This window comes from Xiphias gladius, chromosome 19, assembly GCF_016859285.1.
Source record: "Xiphias gladius isolate SHS-SW01 ecotype Sanya breed wild chromosome 19, ASM1685928v1, whole genome shotgun sequence".
Lineage (NCBI taxonomy): Eukaryota > Metazoa > Chordata > Actinopteri > Istiophoriformes > Xiphiidae > Xiphias > Xiphias gladius.
Genome location: NC_053418.1, coordinates 20771817 through 20789131, shown reverse-complemented (window position 1 = coordinate 20789131; position 17315 = coordinate 20771817). Strand labels below are relative to the sequence as shown.

General features: G+C 40.6%; 2 protein-coding genes across 2 annotated transcripts; one reads left to right on the top strand and one right to left on the bottom strand.

Moving 5' to 3' along the window:
* The first annotated feature begins 3932 nt into the window (after nucleotides 1–3932).
* Nucleotides 3933–5780, top strand: LOC120804966 (kinesin-like protein KIN-14I). Its single transcript, XM_040154718.1, is given in 5 exon segments — nucleotides 3933–3972; nucleotides 4099–4241; nucleotides 4502–4621; nucleotides 4805–5042; nucleotides 5581–5780. Coding segments are annotated over 5 exon segments (741 nt in total).
* A 4360-nt stretch (nucleotides 5781–10140) lies between these two features.
* On the bottom strand, nucleotides 10141–15001 carry LOC120805261 (cytochrome P450 1A1). Its single transcript, XM_040155335.1, has 7 exons — nucleotides 14732–15001; nucleotides 14021–14641; nucleotides 12902–13025; nucleotides 12671–12760; nucleotides 10781–10904; nucleotides 10612–10698; nucleotides 10141–10423 (listed from the first exon to the last, which is right to left on the bottom strand). The coding sequence occupies exons 1-7, from the start codon at nucleotides 14999–15001 to the stop codon at nucleotides 10141–10143; spliced, it is 1599 nt and encodes a 532-aa protein (XP_040011269.1).
* Between the last annotated feature and the right edge of the window lie 2314 nt (nucleotides 15002–17315).

The following is a 17315-nucleotide window of genomic DNA, read 5'->3' as shown; positions in this document are numbered from 1 at the left end:
GCAGCATTATACTGTTGTAGTTGGTGGAGGTGGAGTTAGTTTTATCTACTTTACATTTAAGTAGTAGTCCAGTGGTTCCCAAACTGGGGGCTGACCTTCTAAAGGTCGCAAGATAAATCTGAAGGGTCGTAATATCATCAACGGGACAGGAATGAAAAAAAAAAAAAAAAACAACGGATAATTTTACCCTTCTGGGCCTCCAACAGTTAAGATCTGACACGTAGTGAAGTAAAATTATAAGGTAGTTGAAACATTCATGTAAAGTATAAGTAGCTCAAAACTGTACTTAAGTACAGTACTTGAGTAAATGCACTTCGTTACTTTCCACCTCTGCTGTGTAGAGAATGGGCTGATGACGGGGTATGGAGGTGGAAAAGATATTGACGGTATATATAAGCTGTGGCGGTTGAGGTTACAGAAATAAAGCTTTCTACTCACTATCACCGTCGTGGTCTTGAACTGAATGGTGATTTACGGCATGTTTTTTCTGCAGGCTCTTCAGAATCTCAGCTGTCAGATAACAGTTTGGTGGATCAGGCAATAGAAGCTGAGCGATCACAAGACGTCAAGATCTACATCCCCTACGAGTCAGCTGAACTCTGCATCTCTCAGGTAAAATAATGAGCGTCATCGGCGGGAGAGCAGCACACAATAAACACTGTGTCTCATGCAGCAATGTATTTATATTCAGAATGGAATCAGTTTCATACCTTTAGACAAGAATACTGAAAAACATATGAATCTGAACTCACCCAAAGTTGTAGACCAACATGGTGAGAGCAGATAAAATAACCTTTACTTCATCTCATGAAACAGTGAATATTAGTTAAATGTGTGACTTGGAGCTCTGTCCAGTTGTTCAGTGAGATGGCATGCAGGCACACAATGAATACACTGTCGACACAGGGTTGTGTTCTTGCTCAAACTCACATGGTTACCCCGATGCTGCTGCTGTGGCCCTGGAAGGCACTTGGTGCCTGTGTATGTGAGGTCTATGTGTTTGCATACACTCCAAAACAGATAGAAGAGAACTTCATGATCACAGCACAAGAGAACTGGGTGAGGAAGTGTGTGTGTGTGTGTGTGTGTGTGTGTGTGTGTGTGTGTGTGTGTGTGTGTGTGTGTGTGTGTGTGTGTGTGTGTGTGTGTGTGTGTGTGTGTGTGTGTGTGTGTGTGTGTGTGTGTGTGTGCACTAAAATGTAACAGTAATGCAGATGATGGTGTGTTATCAGGAATTGACAATGCAGAAGATCGGATCTCATTACCAGAACAAGTTAAACACCCTGCAGAGATTCCAGGACCTCTGCCAGGAGAAGGTGGAGACGAAGAACGCTGACGCTGAAAAACCAACTTCCTGTCCTTTTTTCTCCCTTATTATCTAAATATCTGGCTTATTCCCCTGCAACTCCTGGTGCTCCCTTGTGGTAAGCTTTTTTCTTTCTGGTCTTAAAGTTCAACAATACAGTCAAATTCTCAGAACCGTACTTCAAACTGTAGAATGAATTCATCAGTCATGCTTGTGCAGACTTTATAGTCAGTATAGGTGACATATCAAACAGTCATTAATGTATTTCTCTCCTAGCCTGGCCCTGTCTCTTGCAGGCCTTGACTGCACACATCGAGCAGCTGCTGGAGGAGCAGAGAGCTGAGAGGAGGAGTAAAGAGGAGGCAATGCAGTGGCACAGAGAAAAGGTTAAACTTAACAAACTCTTATGTCTTCCTCTGTTCTGAAGAACCCTCTTGTGGCCATATTTCAAAGTAAACCTTTTAAATTTTCATTACATAATTATCAGACTAATTTTGCCTCTCTCTTTCTTTTAGAGCAAAATGCTGGAATTGTTCTCCAACAGGCTGGACGTCCTACACGGCCCCAGGCCTCCAGTGAGTCTGCGTGCATGCATTCACGTGCATGTGTACCCATTATATATTACCCCTTTAATAATGCTCACTGACACTGAACAGCACTACAGGAGCTGCACATGAACCGACAGGAAGTAGGGAAAGTCCAAGAAATGTTGATGGTATCATCACAGGAGCTGCAGGAAGCTGCAGATGAAGGTAACGGATCAGAGAACAAAGGACAACAACAGACTGTGGTGGGTTGGAATTAGTTACCATGATAGTCTGCAGCTCATATCTCAGAGCATGATCTAAGAATATATATATATGAACTAACGTATTTGGATGATAGCCAACATTAGCACATAAGAACAAACCCATCTCCATGGACTAATATCTGGTGTTACATGACAAAATATATTTTTGTGTGTTCTGCTGTGCTTCTCTCTGCAGGATTGCAGTGAGTCAGATATGCCACTGGAGGGGGCTAAAAATCGTCTGGAGGAGCTGAAGGAGAGTTTGTAGCAGAGGGAGAGAGAGATCACTGAGCTGCTGGAGGCGGAGAGGAGCCCTGTCCCTGCTGCCCCTCAACCACCCTGCAGTGTGTTGCTTCCCACTGTCATACAGAAGTTGCTGTTCAACTATTAAACTATGTGTAAACTGTTAACTGCCTGGGTATCGAATGTCTTTAGATATGGCATTCTCTGTTTTGCTGTAGTAAATACCTCATTCTGTTTTCTTAGACATCACCCTGATTTTATGACTTTCTTGTACTGATACCATAAGTCTGCTTTGTTTTGTTTTCTAGGCTCATGCAATCTGCAGTGCAGTGCCTGAGACCAGAGCTCTTTTGGACCAGATGATTGAGGACAATCAGGTTGCTATGGTTGAAGCCAGAGACGGACTGGACCGTCTACAAACGATTAAAGATGACAGTAATGGCAGAGAGGACAAGACCACTGACCAAAAGCGGTTAGATATCATGGAAACAGTTACCAGATATATTCAATATGTGGCTTCTTATTGGTTGGAATAGACACGGCCAGTCTCAGTACAAAAGTGGCAGGTTAATTTGAGCCAACTTTTATATTTTCTTCATTCATTTTATTGTCTAGAATATAATAATAATGAAAAAGATTTTTTTTTTCCATGTTTCAGGTCATAAGAATATGAGTCAAGTTTGTCCTCAGTACAAGAAACAGTGAGGGAGTATGAGGTCTCTCAAATGGCTTTAGACTGTATCAAAACTGGATAAAGCCGTGTAAAAAATGGTAAATAAATATCTTAAATCCCCTGAGTATGTTGCTTTCTACCTATTATACATTAATGTCAAACGAATAACTACATTCACTTTGCATGCATCCAGCAGTCATGTTAAACATGGTGTGCATCTTTACATTAGCCTTGCAACAACTGTATGTTTCTGCATTAGTATGGTTCACTGAGTGTAAGGTACATCACTTATATCAGTAGTTTTCATTTGTTATTTTATTTTATTTTTTTGCCTCAGATTGTGGTGCAGTCTAAGAGCTGGAGGACATCTGAGGATGAGGGAAAATCCAAAGCACAGAGGGAGTGAAGAGTGTCAGTCAGCAGATTCTCTTGCTGCAGGATCAGGTTGGTGTTGTATCATACAAGTCAGTGTCTCAGTTCAAATCTGGCCTCAGGGGTAAAACACTGATGATAATTTCCCAGTATATTAAAAAACAAACTTGTGTACCAGAGGACGTGGGCCTTCCTTTTCTGTTTTTCTGTCTGAATTTGATGATTTCAGTTCCAACTGAACCGTTACAAGTGTCGACTTAGGATTTGACGTAAATTACATGGGCTGATGAAGCATCATACATATTATGCCTGCTATTGTAATATAACAGGTCATACACTGGATTCATTATTGACTGTTAATCAACACCTTGAGTACATTGTAGCAAATCAATCGACTTTTCTATAGGTTTTTAAGTTTCCAGATTACTAAGTAATTTTAGTAAGCCTTTTAGTGTCACACCCATGTGTTATCATGCTCTTCTCTCAAGCTAAAGCAAATTAAAGAAGAGAAAAAGTAAATAATTGAAAACTACACTTCAGAAAGAACAATGAGGAAGAAATACTACAATATGGTTGAAGATATGAGAGGTACACATTAGCCAGCATTAAATTTTTATGCTTGAAATTAAACAGCAAAAAGTGAGGCTTGCTCAGTTTAATTCTCACTTTTTTTGAGGTTATTAAGGCTTCATGTCTAATGTTTTTTTTCCTTAGATAAGATCTGTGTGTTTTGTCGGATTCAACCAGTGAGCCCAACCGAGGATGCTCAGGGTGGGGCCATCGATTACTCTGTCACCATGGAAATCCCTTGTGGGTAGACGGAGTTGCAGTTTGACAAGGTGTTCAGCAACAAATGTGTTCTTTTGATCCAACTTAAATTTATTTGAAAAGTAGTTTCCGATAATTTATAGTACCAATTTGTGCTAATTAAAACGGAGTAAAGGTACAGTTACTTAAATAATGTCATGTAGCAGATTGATGGAGGCCCACAGAGATGCCTGTAATCCAAGGATCTACAAATGTTTAAATACTGTCAGCTCAGTAGTTCAGAAAATATTTTCACCACACACTGATCCAGTCAGCTATGGATGGCTACGATATCTGTATCTTTGTGTAGGGCCAGACGGCTCAGGGAAGACTTTCACCATGGTGGGGGACAAGAAACAGAAGAACCCCAGGATATAATAATGCCATATTTGATATCCTACAGGAGAACAGTATCAAATTCAACTTCAAGGTAACAGGCAGTCTATCACCAATGTAAATAGAGCTCACTGGGAGCAAAGATCTTAGATGTTACATGAATTATGAGAACCGCAAATTATCTCTTTCCTTTTGTCTCCCATCCCTTTCTCCCTCGCTGTCCCTGCCATCCCCCTGCTCCCCCTCCTCCCTGTGTTTCTTCATCCTTTTACCTCAGGTTTTGTCCTATATGCTGGAGCTGTACAACGACAGGCTGCAGGACCTCTTTGTGAGCCTGGCTGGTGAGGCCCATGCACAGTCCCAGTCCCATGGCCAGGCCAGGCGGGTGGAGATCAAGAGGAACAGAAAGGGGGTTGTGTTCGCCCAAGGAGCAGAGACAAAGGATGCTTCCAGTGCCCAGGAGCTCTACGATCTGTTCCAGCAAGCCAGTGCCAACTGACACATCTCTGCCACCAGTGAGTTCTCTGTACCGTGCCATGCCACCCAGTTCAAACAGGGCCCTGCTAAATGGTTTGGATTAATCGTGTTAGTTACAGTCAGTGTGAGGGGTACATCAGCTCGGTACATCATTACTGGACTGGACGGTGAGTGGCAGAGCAGCCAAAATGTGAATCAGCAACATTGTTTTATAGATGCACACAGGTCATCAGAGTCCATAGAGGACACACCTAATATTTTAGTAATCAGGAGCTGGAGCCACTAGGAACTACAAAATTACTGATATCAATCACAAATACAGTCTATTGACAGTGGATACTGACCAAGTTGTAAAAAGGTGACACACTTAGAAGTACTCTGGAAGGAAGGATGGTACAAAAAAGACAACGAATAATAGTGTTATCACATGTTTATTTGTTTTTATTGGTATTTATGCTATTTTTTCTCCTTAATCATAAACAACTTGTTTAGAGCAGAATGATTATATGATGAATTGATATGTCGATCATTTGAAATATAATCTGCAACAATTTCTTTTAGTGTATGTTGCCCAAGAGATGAATGTGGAGAGTTCCGGCTCCAATCTCATTGTTGGCATCATAGTGGAGAGCAGGAATCTGAGCAATGGGAGCATGAGCACTAGTAAGTTGAGCCTTGTGGACCTGGCAGGCAGTGAGAGAGCAGCCAAGACTGGCGCCAAGGAACACCAGCGACGGTTTGATCATATATCATGTCCTGACTTGCGCATCAAGTGAGTGTAAAGCATTCTCTAAATTCTCCTCTCCTCCGCAGGAGGCTAACTCCATTAACAAGTCTCTGAGTGCCCTTAATTGATTTCCGCCTTGTCTGCTGAATTCCCCCATGTACCTTACAGGAATAGCAAGCTGACACAGGTAAACATATGAAGCAGTAAACTTTGATGATCCAATCTGATACAGTTTTGAATTAATTCAAACTTTGTTGGCTTCACATACAAATTATAAATATTGCAGAAATGAACATTACGTTGCTCATGATTTCTTAGGTGTGGTCTTGGACTGTGATGGAGAAATGCAGGTCACCCAAAAACGACCTGTGCTTTTTCATCAATCGTCCATGCAGGACTCTCTGGGTGGCATTGCCCAAACCCTCATGATTGTCAACATTTCTCCTTCAGAATGCAACCTTGATGAGACTCTCACATCTCTCATGTTAGAAGAGAGAGAGAGAGAGAAAGAGAGAGATTCATTGTTTGATTTATTTGAATGCTAACAAACTCTTAACTAACACATGAACTTCCTGAACCTTCCCGTTACGCAACAAGAGTGAAAGCCATAACCAACAATGCTCAGAGAAATGGGGAAAGCAAAGAGATTGCCCAACTGAAAGAGGTATATGTCACTATAATCTGTTACAGTCAGAAGTGTCAAAACATAAATCTATATTGAGAGTAAAACTAAAAGAATTTGATTGCCACATTGAAACAGACACACTTATTTTATTTCTGTTTTCTATTTCCATTTTTTTCTGATAGATGAGGTCAGGACAGACAGTTGAAGAGGAGGATGTGCTATATTGCACATTCTGCACAATAGTGCGGTAAAGTGGTGAAATGGGATCATTGGGACCATTTCTCGTATTTTGTATGCATTGTTGAAGCCACAAATGCCTATGAATAAGCATATCTTTAAAGTCCTTTAAATATTTGATTTTGTAACATGGAGGGATGGGTGACATCACTATAGGGGCACTGACAGTGGCATTCAGGGGATTGCGTGCACTTTGTTAATGGGTGCTGCCTGCCTGGGTCTATAGAATGAGGCCCCCGCAATTTGGGGCCCCATGTGTAACTGAATAGGCAAAAAGGAAGTCAGTTGGTCATTCAGTTTCCACTTCTATTGTAAGTAGTAAAAAGCAACAAGTTTGTAGCCCATTAGAGCCTGAGAGGTTAAGTCTCCAGTTTCTCTATACTGTTGTCGGGTGAGATCTCATGGCTGGGAATGGATGCTCTCAAAACACGCAAAGGCCCTGTTATGTTGTTGTTTTCTTTTTTCTGATGAGCAGGGGGTTCACTAAAATTAGAGCTGATGAGAGAAGCTAAAGACAACTGTTTGAAGGGCACTGCTCAGAAAGTGCCAAAGTTTGCAGGGGAAATTTATGGATTTTGTTATTTGTAGACATTAATATTTCAGAAAAAGTAAGCCTGCAAGGTTTTATTTCACCTTAAATGTATATATGCTACTGTTTCATATCAACATCCATGTGATGAAGGCAATTATTTAATTGAGGAGTCCTGGGGCTGTTTATTGGCGTGTTTTTGTTACACTGCAGGCCTTGGCTCACACTAAAACAGTCACAGCGGAGTCAAGGCTTCAAAATTGTTTGAGGCAGGATAGCATTTCAGCACTGATGGGGGATAAAAGTTTCTATAAGTAGGCTGTCTTTTGTCTGCATTTGAGCCTAATCTTAATTGTTCAGCATTTTTAATCTATACCGCGGGCCCTACAAGTGCTTCTCTTTGTCACGCCACATTAGAGCCATGATTCCTAGCTTTGCGTGCTGTGTTTTATTGGCTGCTTTAGACCAGAGGCCGCTCAGCACATGTTCACTGTGATTTGTTATTCTTTAATGACGGCCATAGTTTAATTCATACTGTGAGCTCTGTGGACCAGAACAAAGTGAGGGACAAAGACACAGAATGCTACAGAGAGCACATGGAGAGGGAACAGGGTTGATGAGGGGCTGAGGTCTCATCCTCTGGGTGTGTTTTTTTCACCATCAACACAAACCAGTTCACTGTAAATGGTTTGCATGCATGACCACCCACAGGCAAAATTGCAAATGATGCCTTAATACAGTTAATGACCACAAGCTTGCTGTCACCACATGACTTCTGTCAGTATATGCTAGGCTTTTGAGGACAATCTGAGAGTTACTATACTTCTACAATAAGAAGATGTAAATGGCAGAGTTACTGTATCTTGGAAATAGAAACATTACTAGTACAACACAGAAATTAAGCATTTCCTTTTTTATTTTAAAATTACATGCTTCCCCACAAATATTATGATATGCATCATAAGAAGTGACTACTTCTAACACACATTATAGGCTATAAGTGCCATTTATTTCACCCTTTTCCTCATTTCATCTACTTTGAAGATGTTATTAAAAAAAAGTTAGGTTTGCTGACATTATCAACTATGATGAGAGCGCAGTGCTCTGAGATTTAGTGCTCTGAGTTAATCTTTTCAAGAGGTAATTCAAAATGTTTGCAGTTATAAATAATGAAAATAAAAGTGAATACCTGAATACCTATGACAGTTATTATACCACACAACAAATACCACGTCCTTTCAAGGAATGTGTGTTTAAATATATATACTTTACCTAAGTTAATATTAATTTAATTACTTTAATATTGCTTTAACCAACTTGACCAAAGTTACCACTAAACCAGTATTCTCTGAAATGGCGTAAACACAAAAATAATAACTGATATTCCCCACAAATCACTTGATTTGTCGAAACTTAGGCACCAAAAATCTTTAAAGGGCCCCTTCAGACAGGTTTTAAGACATAAAGAAAATATTTGATTTGGAAAATAGCTTGTGTCTGACAAAGTGTTTCAACAAAAAAGTTCAATTACCAAGTTAAAAATTCTTGAAATGACATCTTCTCCTTCTCCCTCACAGAAACACCCAGAAAATGAATATGCAAATATTGTTCTTCAGCATAAGAATGTGAAAACAGCCATTGTCAAACTCTGCACATACAATGAAGGTCAAACATCCAACTAGAGTAACAACAAGCAAAACACATTTCCGAGTGGAGGAGGGCCTTTAAATTTTACACTCTTTCATGCTATTCCTGGGCATTCCAGAGGTTAGTGAAGACAGCTGTGACCAGAGGGTTGCCAGTTTGAATCCTTGGGACAGACTTTACTGACTATTGTTCAAGTGTAAGAACTCACTGGTCATTTTAGAAGGCTGTGTCTGTAAGATGCAGTTTACAGGTAGGACTCTGCTGGAAAAGAACATGATCACTCAGTAGACTTCACTGTATAGATATAAGTGTTAAACAGTGAATACTGTCATGAACACAACTTTCAAACTCTCCATTTCAGGATGAAGTTCCCATAAGTAATTCTGCCCGACTCCCTTTTTGTTCAAACACATACTGCCATCCTTCTTCACACTTAGCTTATGAAAATAGAACTGCCCGATTTCACACCCCGCTGTCCTCTTTACCTCGTCAAAGATGTCTGGGACTGTACCTAATCTGATTGTGTGGGAGGTCACAGTACTGATGGGAGAGGAGGAGGAGGTTCAAAATGTCTTACATACTTTTGCGTCATTCCTCGGAGAGCCACTGGGGGAGACTGCGGAGATGGGAGCAGATGACTTCGCTCGGCAGTGTTTGCCTTGAAGCTACAGTAAAAAGAGGAGGAGGAGCCAGGGAAGGGGGATAAAGACAGGAAGAAGATGAGGATGTGATGGGGACGAGAAGATGAAAGAGAATCTAACAGATGAGGAGGAGATAGGAGAAAAGTTGAAGCGAGGAGGGGGACAAGAGGGCCAACGAGAGTGAGGATGAACCCTGCATGAACACAGTTTGAGGCCTGAGGCGCCGATCACCAATCTGAAACACCGTCTCTCTCTCCCTCCCTCAGTGTTTAACTGTAACTAATAACTTAAGATAAAGACTTTTAATGAGGGGGCTGGTTTCAAGCTAGTTTCATTTTTAATGTGGTGGGACACGAAAGCGGAGGGACTCTACCCTTTCAAAGAACAGGCACAGAAGCACTTAGAATGACCCTCACTCAGCAAATAAAGTGTTCAATACAAAGATGAAGTTAGTTCATATTCGGTGCTATTTCTAGCTATTTTTCAATATTTTAGAAACACATTTATACATACTGCATAATTCCCTTTTGTTGTTCATGTGTGTGTTCATGGTTTTGACCACATTTGCCAAAACAAAAACTCAAGTCTATGAAAAAGGTCTAATGAGAGGTACTGTATCGCTGGGGTGTTATGAATGTTAGCCAAAAACGGTGGCTAATAAAAATAATAATTATTTGTGTTTTGATATTTCAAAACATCCACACAGATCATCATTTGGGTTTTTGAGGGTCTAAAACCTCGAGGAGATTGTAATCCTGTATGGACGTGGTTTCATAGTCAGACCAAAATCAGTGCTGAGATCCAGCTCCTGCCCTGGAACAGTTTCAATCCGCAGTCCGTGGAGCAGCGTGGTGAGAAAGACAAACATCTCCAAGCGTGCAAATCCGTCACCAAGACAGCGTCTCTTCCCCATGCCAAAGATGAGAACCTTTTCCGTCAGCTCCTTGTTGAGGAGTCCTGATGGACCCAGGAAGCGTTCAGGGCGAAATGTGTCCGGGTCACCCCAAAGATCACTAGGACAGAGTGAGAAAGATGAAAATCAATAAACCAATAAAACAGAATTTTACATTACTATCAACTGAAAAGATAATGTTAAAAGAGACTGGCATACATTATTTCACTCTTTACTGATACAGTAGCATGTCTTATGAAAGTCAAATTCAAAGTCATTATTAAGTGATGACTGCTTGTGGCTACTCACGTATCATGATTGACTTGATACTGGTTAATGAAGACACATGTGTCTTTAGGAATGAAATATCCATTCAGGGTGAGATTTGTTGTAGTGCTTAAAGAGAGGAAAGGAGAGGAAAGCATTATTAACACTACAGACAACCTCAAATTTACTGTGCACAAAACATTTGTCTTACCAGTGAGGTATGGTGAAAGGGACGTAGGAAGCATGACGAAACACTTCATATATGAACGCCTCCGTGAAAGGCATCTTGGGCTTATCTGAAAACATGGGCAGTCTGGCTGTGCCAATGTGGTTATCTACAAAAGAAAAAAAAACACCAAAATCCATCAGAAATTTATGGAAAACTGGTGAGTTTCATAGTTCCAAAAATCAGTTGTCACAACTTGTAGAACTAGATATTTTTCTTTGACTGAATAGATATTTAGAAATAGATTATTATTCTGAGCACTGTGCAAATCTTGAAAAGAGGTGCCCCTGAAACATAATCTGCATCTCAGTTTCTTTGGGCAGGAGAATGTTACCTCAAAATGTACCTCAAGTCCAGGCTGACCTCCCAAAACCTCCCCAAATGTGATGTCTCAAATGTTTGTCCTCACTGAGACCAAAACAGCAGGTGCATTCAGGTGCTCCTCTTCAACTCGTAAAGTCACCAGGAAGTTCACCCAAATGGGTGACAATGAAGTGGTCAAGAGCAGTGTTAAACTAGGGCTTCATGGACCATGATGGCTGATAACGTTTATGAAACTATGAGGACCTGTGAGTAACTTGTACAGGCTGTTCACAATAACGAACACAGATATATTTCCGCCCTTTAGGAGTTGGTGCAGGGTGTTGCAATACAAACTAGATACAATACAGGGGTGATAGCTCCTCAGCTGGGATGCAAGTTAAGTCAGGGTTTGGCCAGTAGAGCCCAACAAGTTGGGGTCTGCAATGATATCAAATCACTCTACAGCTAATTAGTGGGTTTCTAAAATAACTGCATGATGATTAGTTTTCATTCAGACTTGGTTACATAAGGTATGCTCATCTTTCAAATGAATAAAAAATTCTCTCACTTGTTCACCAATAAGGTTTCTAGTAAAGTGGTGAACCTGCTGTAAACAATAGATAAAAGTTTCTTAGTCAATAAATTGTGTTTATTTAAATTTAGTTCAATTGATGAGAATGTGAAGAATGTTAAACTTTGTGTTCAATGCCTTGCGTGTTACCGCCTTTGTGTCAGTCTGGAACAACTCTCTAACCTTTTTGTCTTTCTCTGGCTGTTTGTGCCTCCCTCTCTCATTCTGACTCATCCAGTCTTCTCTTAGTGTCAGTCTCTCTCTCTCTCTCTCTCTCTATCTCTCTCTCTCTGTGAAAATGCAACGTGCCTCAGAACAGACAGCACCAGTTCTGTCAGCCCACATCAAAAGTAGCTCTGGCATCAGCAAATTGGACTGATCTTTTGTGAGTTTCTCTCGTGGCTGTCAGATTCTGTCTGTTCGGGAAGAGCACTCGGGTTGGCCATTGTTGGGTCTTTATTATGTTGATTTTGCCTGAAATTTTGATACTTCCTAACGGACATCAAATATGCCTGGCTACTCCTGTGATGCTAATAAATATTTTACAAAGAGATGCATTTTCACCTGTTTATGTCCTAAAAAACATCTTTTAACTTTATGAATCCTTTGTGGTGCATATTTTATCAGATAAGAGCTAAATTTGGTATTGGTCTCTGTGTCTACTTCATATCTCCAATATTAAGACCTACTGTATGTGAAGCAACACTTTCTTCTCTAAAGTTAGTAGTTTTGCGGTATCAATAATAAACGACCCGCCGCAATCTTTTCTCATTAGCGATGTGTAAATCATTAATGAGCAATCTTCTATTTCTTCTATGAGTAAATTATGAGACCGGACCCTGGATAGGCCCTCACTATTTATCATACCATGAATTCTTTCTCTTCTGATGAGATACATGCACGCAAAGGTTTATCTTCGTATACAAATAAAAATAGAATCACAGTACATTTTATATAATACGGATAGCAGCGATATGTAATATTACAACATAAGACATTACCTATCTCCTGGTGTATTCTGTCCTGGATGTCAGGAAACTTGATGAGGTACAACAGGCTCCACTGTAAACCAGCAATGATGGTGTCAAATCCTTTAGAAAAACACAAAAAATACAACTGCAGTGAAGAGATTGATCGCCTTCATCAGTATGATCAATTTAATGTCATTGCCAACACTATTTGTCATCAATGATAATAGAAGTGAGATGTCACTGATTTGCAGTGTGTCTAACCTGCTCCAAAGATGTCAATAACAGTGTGAATGATCTGAGAGTTGGAGAGCACAGATGTTTCTGTATTGTCTTCCCTGTCCTCACAAAGTGCAATCAGAGCATCTGTGATGTCCCGGATACAGTTCTGCAATCACACAAACACACACACACACACACACACACACACACACACACATATACAATATGACAGGAAAGTCATCATTTGACTGTGGTTCTGTCTTTCTTAAATCATTGTCGTTATCATCACTGAAGCATCAAGCTATCTTTATTAACAATAGAGTGATTTGTGATTGTGCAGAAATAGAGGTTCAGAATTTAAAAGCAATAATTAGGGAAGAGACAGTAATCAGTTATGGTACGACGCGTGTCTTCCAGTGGGTTGCTAATTCCTAATTAGAGTGTGTGCGAACATTTTAGCCACTCTGCACAAGAACAAAGGTCCCTCCCAGGGGACTTGTTTGTTATTTTTTTGGCTACAGTTGCACACACAGCTACTACTACATGAGTGCAATGTCAGATTAAATAATGGACAGCAAATTAGTGGGACAGATCTAAAGAAAACAACACTTACAGACACGCCATCAGCCACATTAGGCTGTCCTGAAAATATTTTGTTTGTATTTTGTGGTCACTTTGCATAGATTGGCAAAGTTCAAGATAAGACTCAATAAAAAACAGTGATCAGTTAGTCATCATAATACATAATTATATTTTACCACTCATTATGGTGGCTTGGTCTGCGTAGGCATGAGAAATTTTTGTCCCTTTCTTTGAAATATCTATTTTCTATTGTGTGTCCTTCAAAACTCTTAAATTGTGCTTTGCCCATGTACTTTAGTTTTCTTTACAGGTGCCAAAAAACAGCGCAATATTAAAACCAAAATAAAAACATATTGGAACAGATAGACTTTTAAAATATCTAATGAACTTAGTCCTGAAATCATAAGAGGCTGATTTTGTTCCTCAACATATACAGTAATGTCTTGTCGTGCAAAACAACAATGGTTTCCAATTTACGGTGACTGTATTAATGTGTAATTATGCATTGCCTTTTGCATTTTTCGCCCCCCTAAACAATATAAATTCTTGTCTACCAGTGAATCTGCTGGGTCTCCTTGCCTTATCAAAGGTGTTGATGTGTTCCTCAATGCTCCTCTCCATGAATCCATTCATCCTGCGGATGTGCTGGACCATCTTCCTCAGAGATGGACTCGGAAAGTAGCGAAACACAGGGAAAAAATCAGCCAGGTTCCCTGCTGCAAAGATCCTCAGGACCTCGTTGTTGATGTGGACAATAGTGAGAAACTCCTTGTCATTGTAGTCATACCTTTTCCCAAAACAGAGGGCACAGACAACATTTGCCACTGAGGTTACCAGGGGCACCACTGGATCTATACCCGTCACATCTTGGCCCATTTCCCCTTTAAGAGCAACCTGTTCCCGAATCACCTCCACCATCTCAGCAGCCTCAGCACAGACATGCTCCTCCAACAGGCATGTGGCACCAGATCCCCTGGGCTCAGCCTGGGAGAAAGACCTGAGGGCATTCTTACACAGCTTCTTATGGAGCATCCAGGCCGGTCCGTACTTCTCACTAAAGGTCATACTGGTCCCATTGGCTACGGCAGAAAAGGTGAAAAGGTCAGGTCGCCCAGCAAAAGCTTCCCCCTGCCGAACCAGCGCCTGTCTGATGGTGGTATATCCACTCAGGACGACAACAGTCAAAGAGCCCAGACGCATCTGTAGTGATAGAATGAACAAATGATTGAAAAAAAAAAAACAAATACAAAGCCTTTGCCTCTATAAAATGTTTCATTTTACTGTATATACCTTGAAAACATCACCGTACTGGAGCCTCAAGCGGGTTAGAGAAAGATGAATCTGGTCCCCCATCTGGAGCAGATTGCCGACAAGGGGCCACGGTGTAGGGCCAGGAGGAGGGGGATATTTTAGGTGGTCCAATTTGGAGGTTTGATGGTGGCTCCTTCGGCCCCTGAGGGCCATCAGGAGGAGGGTGAGAAGACACAGACCAACAGTGACACTAGACAGAGAAGCACAAGGGTTCTCCTTGATGGGCAGAGTCCCAAACGTCAGTCTCATCTTGCCGGTTAAACTGCAAATACTGAGACATAGGGTGTGAAAGTGAAAACTTATGTATATGAGAGAAAAAGAGAATCCCCATCAAATTAGTTCAAATCAAAAAATTGTGACTTGTGCTTAAAATACAGAGGATTTTTTTCTGAAAAAGTAATTAGCAGGCTACTAAAAGAAAGAAGAAAACCACAGGAAAAAACAAACAAACAAATAATCAAAGACAGAAAGAAATATGGGAAATAATGTTGATAGAAAACTCACCATGCAGCGTCCTCAGTAACTTTGGTGTAATAAAAAGTAGAGAGCCGAACCCAGGCAACAGAGAGCCGAGCAGAGACAAAATTACTCAACAGGCAGAGGTTTGAGGTCTGATCTTGGAGAACTTGTTAGTGAGAGTAGCTTGAAGTTCGGGACGTCCCTTTCAGCAGCAGCCGGGACCCCTGCAGAGGGAGCTGCTGCCCATTCATAATAGAGAGGCGCAAATGGCGAGAAACTTGGCTCAGGGTTAAGGACAAGTCCGGGCAGCCAATGACCACATCAGCCCATTTGACCGCAGACTGGAACCATTCACAACGTGGGCCCCTCCTCTCCTGTTCCTTCTGTCCCTGACAAAGTTGGAGGCTGTTTGTTGCAGTGCATAGGTTTAAAAAAAAAGTCATTTCAAGGGCTTATACGTTGTGAAATTTGTTTTGAAATATACAGGGATGGAAAAAATTCAACTAAACAAACATTACCTATGAGTATCCTGCAAATGTACCATGGCCATCCACAAATTAATATATTTTGAAGGAAGTAATTTATAGCTTATGTGCAAGTACACTTTAGTGTTCTTTATAGCCGGCCTCTAAATATGTCTTATAAATATCTAAGTTTACTTTTGTGCTTTGGAAGGAAAATCACATGAATCCATTGTTAGTTAAAGACATAGCTATGACTGAAGTGCTATTATAGAGCAGTACAAATTGTGGAAAAAAATATCTGTAAACACATGCTTTAACTCTTATTCTGTAATGGGCCACTTTTGACACATTCAAGCAAATAGTAAAATTTTTGTTGGATATATTTCTGAACTTTAAGGTGAGTAAAACCTTGAATATGGGACTTTTAACCTTGTGATATTAGTCCTACTACTTAAGGAAAGGATTTGAGTATGTCCTCCATCAGTTTTATGATCAATGTAATTTCCATATTGTGTCACAAGGGGACGCTCTCCACCTGTTAGGGTTGACTTCATGTACCTGCAGTTTGTGTGAGGTCATGCTTTCAGGCTGCTTTCAGGCTAGATATCATCATTGTCATGATAGTAATGATATGTATACATATTACCACAGCCACAACCTTTCAGGAAGTGGGGACGAAATAACAGCTCACAGTGTACTGCGACACAAATCAACACAACACAACACAACCTCACATACTGGTTTCACAAAATGAAAGCCCAATCCAAACCTCGCTGACACTCTTTGAACAATAACAGAAGATTATTTAAAAGCTTCACAAGGCTATACTGTTAACGCAGTTGCTGGTAACATCTTGTAGTTGTGTATAGGTATGCTATGAGAAACAGTCTCTAGTAATAGTTATGAAGTTCAAATTTTGGTTACAGAAACCAGTACAAACATCAGTCAAAGAAAGATTTATTTTTGCAAAAAAAATTGGGAAAGAGCATATGGATTTGTCCACCATTATAAGAGAACTGCCAAGTCAACTGCTATAGTATAATAATTTAATACCTGACAGATGTAGTTCCCTTTCATTCAAGCAGCCATCGCTTTTATTTTTCATTATTTGTAATGTTTACCTTGTTGCCCTTAACTGATTATCAAAGCCCTTTGTCTCTCTTGTTTCTTGTATCCTCAGCCCTCATTTTCTCTCATTTCATCCATGCCTGCATTACATCCTCCTCCCACTCTCACTATCTCTCCGTCCTTCATTCCTTTCATTCTCCTTTCTTTCTCACTCTCCATCGAACCGTCAATTTAGCTCAGGCTCAACTGTGGGACACCTGGTGCTGTCAAGCCGAGCGACAGCTCCTTTGACCCAGTGGTCCACATCCTCTCCAGGCCGAGGCGGTCCGATCGTGTCATTAACTCTGGCAGACAGAGCCGAGACACACACACTGACTCTGTGGAGCCAGACAAGATGGTGAAGTGTCTAGAAGGAGAATGTGTTGCTCATATTTAAACATTAAGAAAAAGGTTACTGACCTATAGCTCATACATGACTCAAAACACTTGAATGATGTGCTGTTGTACATGTGCCCAACATGTGGCTAAACTAGACAGACTGCTACTACTGCTCTGACAATGATAAAGTATGT